Source organism: Periplaneta americana, chromosome 1 (assembly GCF_040183065.1).
Source record: "Periplaneta americana isolate PAMFEO1 chromosome 1, P.americana_PAMFEO1_priV1, whole genome shotgun sequence".
Classification (NCBI taxonomy): Eukaryota; Metazoa; Arthropoda; class Insecta; order Blattodea; family Blattidae; genus Periplaneta; species Periplaneta americana.
Genome location: NC_091117.1, coordinates 186,175,557 through 186,188,439, shown reverse-complemented (window position 1 = coordinate 186,188,439; position 12,883 = coordinate 186,175,557). Strand labels below are relative to the sequence as shown.

The 12,883-nt window shown below is 33.9% G+C and overlaps 1 protein-coding gene across 4 annotated transcripts in view; it reads right to left on the bottom strand.

Annotated features, from left to right (window-relative positions):
• Positions 1-12,883, bottom strand: part of krz (beta-arrestin protein kurtz) — a 375,435-nt gene that overhangs the window by 93,149 nt on the left and 269,403 nt on the right. For all 4 annotated transcript variants that reach the window (XM_069833898.1, XM_069833928.1, XM_069833917.1 and 1 more), the window contains exon 4: positions 1,942-1,972. In XM_069833898.1, the coding sequence (XP_069689999.1) occupies positions 1,942-1,972 (31 nt within the window). The remainder of the gene's footprint in view (positions 1-1,941; positions 1,973-12,883) is intronic.

Below are 12,883 nucleotides of genomic sequence, written 5' to 3'. Positions count from 1 at the left end.
CATTTGCTTTCCACTCAGATTTGGATTATATATGTAATTCACACAGAATTGGATTACATATGTAATCCACTCTAAAAACATATATACTCCGGCCAGCATATCGTGCCTAGGACCGCAGGTTCGCGTCCCGGCTACTGCAGTCAATTGAGCCTGTTGTAAAGGATGGGGAAGGCCCATGTAAAACAATCGGTGTAATGGCACGCATGAATGCTGACAGGGATTCAGTTGATTGTAGTTTAAATGATTTTGCTCCTTTTTATGAAAAAAAAAAAAAAAACATTACAAAAAAAATTAAATTATTTTAATCAAGTGCATTGTCGTTAATGTATAAAATCAAAGAATATGGACGTAGTTTATATATAACATACAATTTATAACATATTATATCACGTCATGGCCATAATACTAGCTGCCCACTGTAGTGGAAGCACGGCTCCTAAAAGTAACAGGAAAATACTGAAAATTTCACGCTATCATCATTGATAGCGGATATGTGATGACTTAATAAACAGTTGTGGATTACTTGTCTTCCACTGAGATTTGGATTACATATGTAATCCACACAGAATTGGATTACATTTGTCTTCCACTGAGATTTGGATTACATATGTAATCCACACAGAATTGGATTACATATGTAATCCACTCAGAATATAATCCACTCTAAACCATATATACTGTATTCACGCTATCATCAATAGTGGAGATGTGGTGACTCAATAAACAGCAGTGGATTACATTTGTCTTCCACTTAGATTTGGATTACATATGTAATCCACACAGAATTGGAGGTGAATATTTCAAAATCCACAAAATTTATCCGATTTGTTTGAAATTGATCATGGATACTAAGTATGTTATTAGTAATGGACATACCAAGTTTCAACTTTCTAAGTACAATAGTTCTGTAAATATTAATAATTTTATAAAACTTTATATCGTTTGATATAAAATGCTCCATGGACCATATTGTAAGAAATTTTTAATATTTCTTTTTATTTATATGTTCAGAGAAGGTATATAAATAATGATAAGTATTAGTTTATTATGGGAATAATATAGTAATACAGTTATCTTGGTTTTAATTTCATACTTTTAAGGGCACAAAATCAAAAACTAACATCGGAATATGAAAATAAAGATAATAAAAATGGAAAAAAAAAAAAAACAAATTTTCATTTTTTCTTCAGTTTTGTTCGAAAATTTCACCTCTGCCTCCCCTTAAACACCTAACATAATCTAAATGCCTGTTATATTTATAATATATATTTGGAGAGAGTTAACCGAGAAAGGAGGCGCAGAATTTCCAAGCTATTCCAAAGAAAGCGCAGGTTAATAAAATTTGGGAACAGCTTTTACAAAGATTAAGACTCGAATTCGGAATGGCACGCGTTAAAGTGGCAGCCAGGTAATCGTTCATAACAGATCTCCAAGGGTCTAGATAAAAACGATGACTTTCTTGTTACAACTTCAATTTGGTGTTATAAGTGATGAACAAGGGAAGTGAAGTATACTTTCATCAAAGACATAGTATCAATGCAAAAACTAAGTAGCTGTCTGGGATTCAACAATGATAGAGAATATTATTGGTTTCCTAAAAGGGAGAGTAAGCTGGATTACAAGAGAAAATCCACGCTAGGCAAGCACTATAATCATTATGGAGATCTATTTTCACGAAATTTACTTGTGTGTACTTTTATGCAAAAAATAAAATATAAAAGTAATGTCAATTCTCTCATTAGTACGACAATTACGTTGCGGTTATATACAGCACAAACTTTCTATGCACATTAATAGTACGAGTATATTTGTTTCCTAGTGTTATTTAAAACAATCAATAGGCTAATGATTAGAAATATCTCGCACAACATATTTATAAATAAGTACATATATAGGCTACATAGACACACATACGGACGCAGTTTTCTATTGTTTACTTACTTTTCCATTGGGAGAACTCTTCTTGAATACCCTGTAACAAAAGAAAAAAAAAACATTTTTAACTTTACAGTAACTTATACCAGCAAAATAGCTTTGAAATAGGCATACATTAGTTCACTACACGACCCAATAACAATGTTAACATAAATATACACCTCTCGGCTGAGAACTTTTTTGACCTGTCTACAGGCACGGTTAGTAGGGAAAAGCAAAGTTTACATTAAATGTTTCACTTGTTTGCACAACATTACAAATAATCTTAATCTAACTCATGAATATGATACAATCTTTGTGTTATGTTGATGATAGATGGAAGAAAATTATTAAATTTGAAATGCAATTACATTTTCGAATATAAAAAAATTAAATAAATAATTTAATAGTACATTATGCAACGATCCTATAATGGTAGTAATTAAGACGCGAGCATGTTTATGAAACGAGTGCAAGCGAGTTTCATAATTTTCATACGAGCGTCTTAATTACCATTATAGGCAAGTTTCATACGACTTTTTATGCTCGACCATATTTCTAACTTGAAATTATTCATAGTATTCATGTTAGTGTTATGTGAGTGAGTGCAATAGCCTACCTCATGAATTGTGAGATGTGTGCAGACGAATGTCGACGACCTTGATATAATCTAGAGAGTAAGATAAACATTAGTCTTGATATAACCTTGAAATTGAATTCGACATTGAAAAACGAGACGACAAATTGAATTTCTTTGAATATTATTTACAATTAACGCTAATTATTATAGTAACAGAACATAACCTTCTGCGACAGTATTGGATTTCCAGCCTCCGTGACCTTTCGATAGTTGTCCTTCGATTGCATATCCAAGAATAATCGAAAACCTGAACTTTAATGAATAGGTGTACTTTAATGGGCATAAAGTAATTAAAATCTAAACTACAACATATTAATGCAGCTCTCAGAGTAATTTTGTTATTATCCCTTACACGTCAGAATTCTATTACGATTACAATGATATATGATCTAAATTTATTTTTTAAACATCTTTTCTAAAGACACGAATGAGTGTACGAATTAATAAAAAGATATGTAACTGTTTTATACAGTAATATCTCAATATTATTGAAAAGATAAATAATATATTTTGAGCAGTTTCTAGCTAATTATCGTCTTTTCTGAAGAGTTTAAAATATTTGTTTTTTATTTTCTAGCAAGTAACAATTCTGAATTAGAAGTTGCCATTCTTCCAATTCGTAAAATAACAGTTGTAAAAATTACGAAATTTTATATATTCCGACAAAATGTGGCGAACTTCACGAAAAATATGAAATATGTCATAAAATAAATCAATTTCATTCTATCAAAATTATGTAGAAAATGCCACACACCAACTGGATCTTAAACATCAGGAGAAAAACCATATAAAATGAAGTCAAAGATATAAATCAAGATTAAGAAAAGCGATAAACTTTTATAGCAATCTTCTTAAAGTAGCCAGTCGCTTGTCGAAGAGTTAAAAGTGTCATAATCGGAGAAACTTACCAGAGTTTGAGAACTGCCGTCGTTCCATCAACCTGCTCGAACGTGACGAGGCGAGGCCTCATCTTGAGGATGTTTATGTTACCACAGAAATAGAACACACAATAGCGAGAGAGCAACTGACTTTCTTGAGGGACAATAAAAGCCGCTGCTGGTGTGGCGTGTAATAATAAAAGCTTCTATTCTGGATCAATATTTGTGAGTCATGTGTGTGGCTAATTTTAAAACTTTCACGAAAAAATGAAATCATTTTCACTGTATAAATGAGATGCAATAACGTTCATTACAAGAGATCACAGACCTAATAATAATAATAATAATAATAATAATAATAATAATATTAATAATAATAATAATAATAATTACTAATTGGCTTTTAAGGAACCCGGAGGTTCATTGCCGCCCTCACATAAGCCCGCCATTGATCCCTATCCTGAGCAAGATTAATCCAGTCTCTACCATCATATCCCACCTCCCTCAAATACATTTTAATATTATCTTCCCATCTACGTCTCGGCCTCCCCAAAGGTCTTTTTCCCGCCGGTCTCCCAACTAACACTCTATATGCATTTCTGGATTCGCCCATACGTGCTACATGCCCTGCCCATCTCAAGCGTCTGGATTTAATGTTCCTAATTATGTCAGGTGAAGAATACAATGCATGCAGCTCTGCGTTGTGTAACTTTCTCCATTCTCCTGTAACTTCATCCCTCTTAGCCCCAAATATTTTCCTAAGAACCTTATTCTCAAAAATCCTCAATCTCTGTTCCTCTCTCAAAGTGAGAGTCCAAGCTTCACAACCATATAGAACAACCGGTAATATAATTGTTTTTGTAAATTCTAACTTTCAGATTTTTTGACAGAAGACTAGATGACAAAAGCTTCTTAACCGAATAATAACAGGCATTTCCATATTCATTCTGCGTTTAATTTCCTCTTGAGGTCATTTATATTTGTTACTGTTGCTCCAAGATATTTGAATTTTTCCACCTCTTCGAAGGATAAATCTCCAATTTTTATATTTCCATTTCGTACAATATTCTGGTCACGAGACATAATCATATAGCCTACTTAATCTTTTCGGGATTTACTTCCAACCCTATCGCTTTACTTGCTTGAAGTAGAATTTCCGTAATAATAATAATAATAATAATAATAATAATAATAATAATAATAATAATAATAATAATAATAATAATAATAATAATAATAATAATAATATGAGATGCAAATAGAAAGGATACAGAAAAGATTTTTTACGTTATTTATATTTTAAAAAACATCACGTGTCGTCTTATGATAAGGAAATTTCATATAATCAATTACTTTTTTAATTTAATTATAAAACTTTAAAATCTCGACGATTAATAAATAGCCAAATTTTACTCTATAAGACTGTTAACGGTATATAGAATAACTGTGATTTTCTTAAATTCGTTCAGTTCAACGTAAAAAAACAGAATTACGTCATAGGCAACCTTTTGTTATTCCCATTCCTAGAACTGTTTTCTTCAAGAACTCTCCATTGTTTGTTATGTGTAATACTTACAACTCTCTGTCTTTAAACTGTGATTCTAAATTAGATTTCAGTTTAACAATTGAAAAGTTTCATACAATATTAAAAAAATTGTATTTCCTTAGATATTTTAATTATGAAGAAGTGTATTATAATGTTTTTACTCTAGTTTTTAAATAATTTTGCATCAATATATTGATATTTGGCACTATATTAACTGCAATATTATATGCTAGCATCTATTACCATTATTTATTTTCTTTCTTTCGTTTGTGTTGTTTGTTTTTTTTTTCTCATTATGTATTTTGTGTATGTATCTGTGTAAGCCACCTGTAATTGGAAGCCTGCTTCTGTTGGTGGTGGATTTAAAAACATAAATAATAATACCAAATTAACATCTTAAAACAGGAAACAGATTAACAAATGAGGCAAGCAATTCTGAAATCATGAAAAGTATTCTACGCTGAATCTTCGATTTACCGAACAGTTTGATTGTGTTTATATAAAAATCAATAAAAACAGCTTACACTTACAGGAAATCATAAAATTTTCAACCAAGATATATCATCATCATCATCATCATCATAATCTACTAAACTATGTGGTCTGTTGCGGACTCAATTCAACGTTAAGCGGTCGTCCTACAGATCTTCTGCCACGAGATATAGGCTATAGTGCAGGATTCTTGGGATTCTTGTTCGATTCATTCTAATAACGTTTTTTTAACTTGATTATTTAACGACGCTGTATCAACTACGAGGTTATTTAGCGACGATGGGATTGGTGATCGCGAGATGGTATTTGGCGAGATGAGGCCGAGGATTCGCCATAGATTATCTGATATTTTCCTTACGGTTGGGGAAAACCAGCCCAAGCAGGAATCGAATCCGCAATTCCGGATCGGTAGGCAAGCGCCTTAGCCGACAGAGCTACGCCGGTGGCTTTCTACTGACGTGGTGCTGCCAGTTTTATCTCTGCATTTTAGATAAGTAATGACGGATTCCATATTTAGTTGTTCTAGAACAGGCCTGCACAAGGTTTGCGCTCTCCGAGCCGGCTCACAGCTCATGAGCGGAATGCAGATATTAGCTGCGCTCTGTATAAGGGTGGACTGGACGAAGGGGTGATCTCGTACATATACACAAAAGGAAGTACTATTACGAGTGTTTATGAAATGAATTCCCGTTCAGTGTTTGCAAAACTATATTGGACTATTATTAATTAATAAAGAAATATTTGTTTTACAGAAATAATAGAAATTCTATAGCTACTTAAATGTACAATATCATTTTGTTATATTTTTATTTATCAGTACATCGAAACGAGGTTTTACACTGTTGGCAGCTGAAAGGAACAGTAGGCCTACTGATCGTAATGAAACATCAGTTACAGATGTTCGATGTCTGCCTTTATTATAGTTGATTATAGAAAAAAGTTGCTCACAAATATACAGTAAATGTTGAGCCAAACATAGCAATCATTTTCACAGCCAGCTTGTGTAGTCGTGGATATTATTGCTAATGTTTAGTCTTGTAAAACTCAACCAGGCTAGTAGTATTATTCAAACGATCTTTAGCCCTTAGGTCACATTGAGGATCAATAAGTTTGAGCTGTAAATCGTTAAATGTTACATGTTATGGTCCGTCTTTTAGATTCCTCCATACTGTACTGTAGCAGTAGGTAAGCAACGTGAAACAGTTACTGAGAATAGGCCTACACACTGCACTCCACTAGATAATTGAGTGGTCGTTTGCCTCTCCTCTACCTATAGCAAGTCTATGTCATTCTGACGTATCTTCCTCTCCGTTTCGGCGAGCGGTGAACACGGCTCTCCCGCTCCGAATGAGCGCGCGCGCGCGCGCTCGTTGAGCGCTGTTTGTGCAGGTATGTTCTAGAATGTCTTCATTTTTGTATGATCCCGTCTGGTATAACCCAAGCAGTGAAATTTAACAAAAAGTGAAAAGAACAAAATACTATCATATTTCAAAATAATAACAAAACTGACACTAAATATTTATAATATATAACATTTTGTAATACCAACATAAATCTTACTGTAGTAAAAAAAAATTAAAGAAGCCTCTAACAGTGGTGTTAGTTTGCATTAAATTACTCCGTTTCATAAGATGAAACTCTGTCGTACCAGTGGACAAACTCACAAGACACGATTTATCCATTTGTTGTAACGTATAATAATAATAATAATAATAATAATAATAATAATAATAATAATAATAATAATAATAATTTATTTATACTGGCAGAGTTAAGGCCATAGGACCTTCTCTTACACACTACCAGGTGACAAAGTATACGAGTGAAATTTGAACAGAATGTTAAAGAACAGGATACTAACATATTACAAAAAATAATAGCATAACAAAATCGACACTAAACAATATGAAAATAATACCATAATAGAAAAAAGAAAGTTAAATACAGATCTAAAGATTGGACTATAATAAAAGCAATTCAGTTAGTCCAAAAAGTTGATAGGAAAAACGTAAGGAAGAATATAACAAATGGAATGTAATACAGTAAGAAAAAATACTACATCTACTGTGTATATATATATATATATATATATATATATATATATATATATATATATAATTAGAACTGGTAATGGAAATTACGGGAAAACGGCTGAACGGATTTTAATAAATGATCCCTCATTTTGAAGCTTGGAACTCAAAGTTTTTCAGAAAAATAGTAGTTTTCAGTGAAATGTTAATTTTTCAACATTATTTTCCTATTTTCCAAAATCCATCTGTCGTCAGTTTTGAGAACTAGCTAATTGCATTTCAGAATAAAACAAAGCACACATTACAGTAAACAATATTACACGAAGGCCATGATCTGCAAGAATGCTGACATATTTAGAGCTCAAATTAAATTTGTTATTAAAAACTTAACTTACTAAAAATAATTTACAGGTTCGATTCTGTCATGTGTAATTTTCTGGGTACAGCTGTGTATTGGCTATTAAAAACTACAAAACTTGAGGTGGTTTCATGGCATTAATGCCATGATGTGACTATTTTTCATTAATTATACATATTAATGCTATATTGATGATATGAAAGTGAAACGTTTTGCGGTTATATAAGTAGATGTAGAGAATAACAAATTAGATTTTGATTTCTATATTTTACTGAGTGGCGGTTATATAGTGTATATAGTATATGTTACTGAACGCTATAAAACTTACGTAAGATAATAATATTACTAAAAATCTAATATTTTTATAGTTATTAATCAAGTGGAGTTGGGTCTTTTTCATATATTTAATGGCGGTGTGGTGTAGATATTTATATGTGTGGTTCTCTTCAGTATTGGCTCGAGAGAGATAGTATCTTTCATTATTATGGACGCAAATAACTTTCAGAATGTGTGGTATTCTTCATTGAAAATAAATCTGAAAAATGTTTATTTGAACGTCTAATGAACTTAGTTTGCAGCATTTGCTGCACAAGCCACTAGTTTAAATAGAATTAACAATGAAAACGGTACGATAATAAATTCATCTGGCGATCAAGAGAAAAAAAAAAAAAAAAAGAAAGAAAAGAAAAAGGAAGAAAAAGAAACATATTTTTTACAAAACTATCGCAGAGTAAAGGGCTTATAAGTGAAGGAAATCTAGAAGTGCAACTTTCGTTTATTATTTGAAACTAGATAATGTCTCTGACATGTTGCGGTAGAGTTCCAGAGATGAGCTGCAGAGACGGTGAACGATGAAGAGTAGGAGGATGTTCTGTGTTTAGGAATGGAGAGTGTGATACGGTGTAGTGAGTGAGTATTTCGTGACACGAGGACAAGTGTTGAAAACGAGAAACTAAGTACCTAGGGTTAGATTTCTGAAGAATCTTGAAGAGTAACGTGAGAGAGTGAATAGTTCTTCGCTCTTTGAGACGGACTTAGGACAGCATACTTAGTGAAGGTGAGATACAGCAATATATTTAATTTTTCGTAACCATTATGATTACCTACACCGTAAATTAATTTTTTACGTTTAATTTAGGATTAGGAACGAATATAGGAATTTCATGCATCTTTACAGAAGATATAGTGCAGAATTTGATCAAAATAACGTAATTTACTCGTATTTTGAGATATACACAATACTGAACATACTAAAGCTACTTCGACTATTGTACTGAATTTTCAGAAGCACTCATGACAGCTACAATAAATAGCCAAGAACCGTAGGCAGTTCTTCCACGTATTATTGTTATTGCTGGTTCCAGAAGTGACGTCCTTGCGTCATGAAGACATACTTCTGTGTCAATGTGGACTCGGCATGGCATCTCGGGTGTCACGCTCTTATCCTCTGGGATAGGGAGCTCTTATCCTTCTGCGGAGATCGGGGGATCATGTGGTCTCTCTTCATAAGTCCTATTCTTGAATGCTCCAACGGAAAGAAATCCAGTGGTGTCAAGTCCGACGATCGCGCAGGCCAACGCACAGGTCTAACATAACATATCATCTCGGAGATACGATCGAGGTAATTCTACACGTCTCGAGAGGTGCAGGTGTGCACCGCTCAACTGAAGCCAGAAGTCTGTTGCCAATGAGAGAGAGACGTCTTCTAATAGACTTACTAGTGTAAGGTTGTTCCGGAGGAAGAGTAGAAATCATGTGCCAGTTAGCCGTCGCCGATAGAAGTAGGGTCCAATGAAGTGATCGCCGAGGATGCCTCACAGTGTTGTCACTTTGGATACAATTTGACATAATTTAGTACAATCTGTACTTCTTTATTTTATAAAATGAAAACGGAATATTTTACTAATGTTTTAAGAGCTGTCAATGTTAAATTACTGACAGATTATTGTCAAAGATTAACAATGACAATTCGTCAGTTTGAAATTAAATCAAATAATTGGGGATATAAATTAGTTGCTTTTAAAATTAATGTTTTTCTTTCCTTCAATGTTCTCTTTTAGTGTTATCCAGAAACAAATTTTTATTATTGACGCGACAATATAATTAATCGAAGTCACCATGCGACAACAGTGGGTACTCTCATTAATCCGAATCCGATAAACCGGACTTCGCTACTCCGGACAGTCAACGAAATAGCTTGCCTAAAATGGGGTATGCGATGTATTACACGTGGCTAGAAGTAAACGATCGAGCTGGTCATACAGCTCCGTATTTTAAACCAATTTCGAGCGATGCAGAGCCAGGTTCGTCGGGCACATCATAATAATTATCATAAATGTATTGTATTACATCGCTTTAAATTTTATATAGCCTATATTAAGTGTATGCCCTTTAAATGTATAATAAACGTGTTTTGTTGATGTAAACGGAGTTTTATTTCACTTTCTGCTATTCTTTCAGGACATTTCAGTTAATCCGGACAACTTATCTCACAATTAGTCCGGATTAACGAGGTTATACTGTAGGTTAAGTACTTACTGGGTTTTAAGGAACCAGGAGGTTCATTGCCGCCCTCACATAAGCCCGCCATTAGTCCCTATCCTGAGCAAGATTAATCCAGTCTCTACCATCATATCCCAGCTCCCTCAAATCCATTTTAATATTATCTTCCCATCTACGTCTCGGCCTCCCCAAAGGTCTTTTTCCCCTCCGGCCTCCCAACTAACATTCTATATGCATTTCTGGATTCGCCCATACGTGCTACATGCCCTGCCCATCTCAAACGTCTGGATTTGATGTTCCTAATTATGTCAGGTGAAGTATACAATGCGTGCAACTCTGCGTTGTGTAACTTTCTCCATTTTCCTGTAAATTCATCCCTCTTAGCCCCAAATATTTTCCTAAGAACCTTATTCTCAAACACCCTTAATCTCTGTTCCTCTCTCAAAGTGAGAGTCCAAGTTTCACAGCCATACAGAACAACCGGTAATATAACTGTTTTATAAATTCTAACTTTCAGATTTTTTGACAGCAGACTAGATGACAAAAGCTTCTCAGCCGAATAATAACAGGACTGTAGGTTAAGTATTAAAAAATACATTTTTATTGATGTAAATAAAGTAAAGGGACAACGACAAATTTAATGTTAGTTTTCTGTTAAATATTAATACCTTTCCCCAGAATTTGTAATTTGTTGAGCGGATGCAAGAGATCAGTAGATTTAATACATTAAGTAAACAAATAAAGTACAGTTTGGTATAATTTGGTATAATTTTCTGTGAGATCTAGTACATTTTAAGTTTTATCAGTGGCAACACTGATGTCACATCACACACTAACAGTGCAGCAAATCTGCACTATGGTTCTGAAGCTTACATGCGGATCATCTCAAAAGTCTTTCAAGAATCTCATCTTTACTAACGTCCGTCAAGAATCGTTGACTTTTTGCTTCATAGACGTTTCCTTCAGCCTCGTTATGAACTTGAACCATATTGACGTACTCTTGCAGAATTACCATTATGTTCCTTTCTCTATTTGTTTGAACTAAACACCATTCGGTTTTGAGTTTTGTAAGTTAGAAGTTTCTAAACTCTTCTGAAATTTCACTTTAAAATTAAAGAATGCTAATGAAAGAAGCGGGGATCGGATCATCAGCATTTCAAATTTATTTTAAATCCGTTACTCTGGCAATGAGGTATGGCTACACGAGTACAATTGAGAATAACTCATATCGTATTGAGAAAACGTGTTAAGGAGGCAATCAAACCCAATGAATCAATCCGTTTTATCTATTACTCCAGATCACATATAGATTGCTCATTCCTATGTTAAAATCGGTTTGCACTTTGAACCGCCAGGATCGCCACCCGTCCGCCGTAAACGAACATGAGATGGCAGTACAGTCGCTAATGCAATTCAAATGGGAGTTATGACGTAACTCCTTATTTAACAACTAGATGGCAGTATAGTAAACCTGACAAAAGTTTTTACCGTCAAAGCCTATAACGCAGAGCAATCTGGATATATATGATCTAGACCAGCGGTTCCCAAAGTGTGCTCCGTCCGCGGAAGTTATGAAGATGACAAAAATTGCTAATTCCATCTAGTCTCTAGCGGGGAAAACGGAAACTACTTCCATCAAGCGAAAAATACTTCTGAGAAAGTAGTTTGCGTTCTTCTTGCTACATGGAAGCATTAATATTAGATCTACTCGTCACTGGAACTATCTCGGTCTTTCTTGCTTGCCAAGTACTCAATGATTCTCGAAATTTATTTTATTTTTTATATACCGGGCAGGCAGAATTTGTTATTCTTGGTACGTGGAATCTACAATCTATTGACTGTTACGTTACCTCAAAAAAAAAAAAAAAATATATATATATATATATATATATATATATATATATATACTGTATGTTAATTTGATAGCAGATGTGTTAGCTAAACTTTCGTTGAACCGGAACTGTAGCTTAAGACGGGGTCCCTAAGATCTAAGAGTCATTAGCCATCAACCAGTGCTCAGTCAAAGGGAGATAACAACAGCTATACCCTTACTTTCAAAGAAGATAGTGCGAATTCCTGGGAACTGAGTTCGGAATATGTTGAATATGATCCTGTCTCAGATCTACGATGCCTAGTGTAGAGTAGAAAGTAACAAACGAAAATATTGTGATTTATATTTAGACATGGGATTCACTGAATTTGCTGACGAACGTCCACAATGTGTGATATGTAACAAAGTTTTTCCCAATAGTTCTATGTTCCCTGCCAAGCTTAGACGGCATTTCTCAATTCAAAAATTCACAAATGAAACTGCAGACTACTTCGAAAGAAAAAGTGACGAACTCCATGCAGTTCAGACAAAATTTTACCTCGTGTAAAGCAAACAACGAGAAAGCACTGAAAACGTCGTACTTGGTTAGACATGACCAGGCTCTTGCTGGTAAACCTCACTCTTGCTGAAACTCTTATGAAACCACTATTAGTGGAGATAGTGAAATGCATGGTGGACGAGAAAAGTGCAAA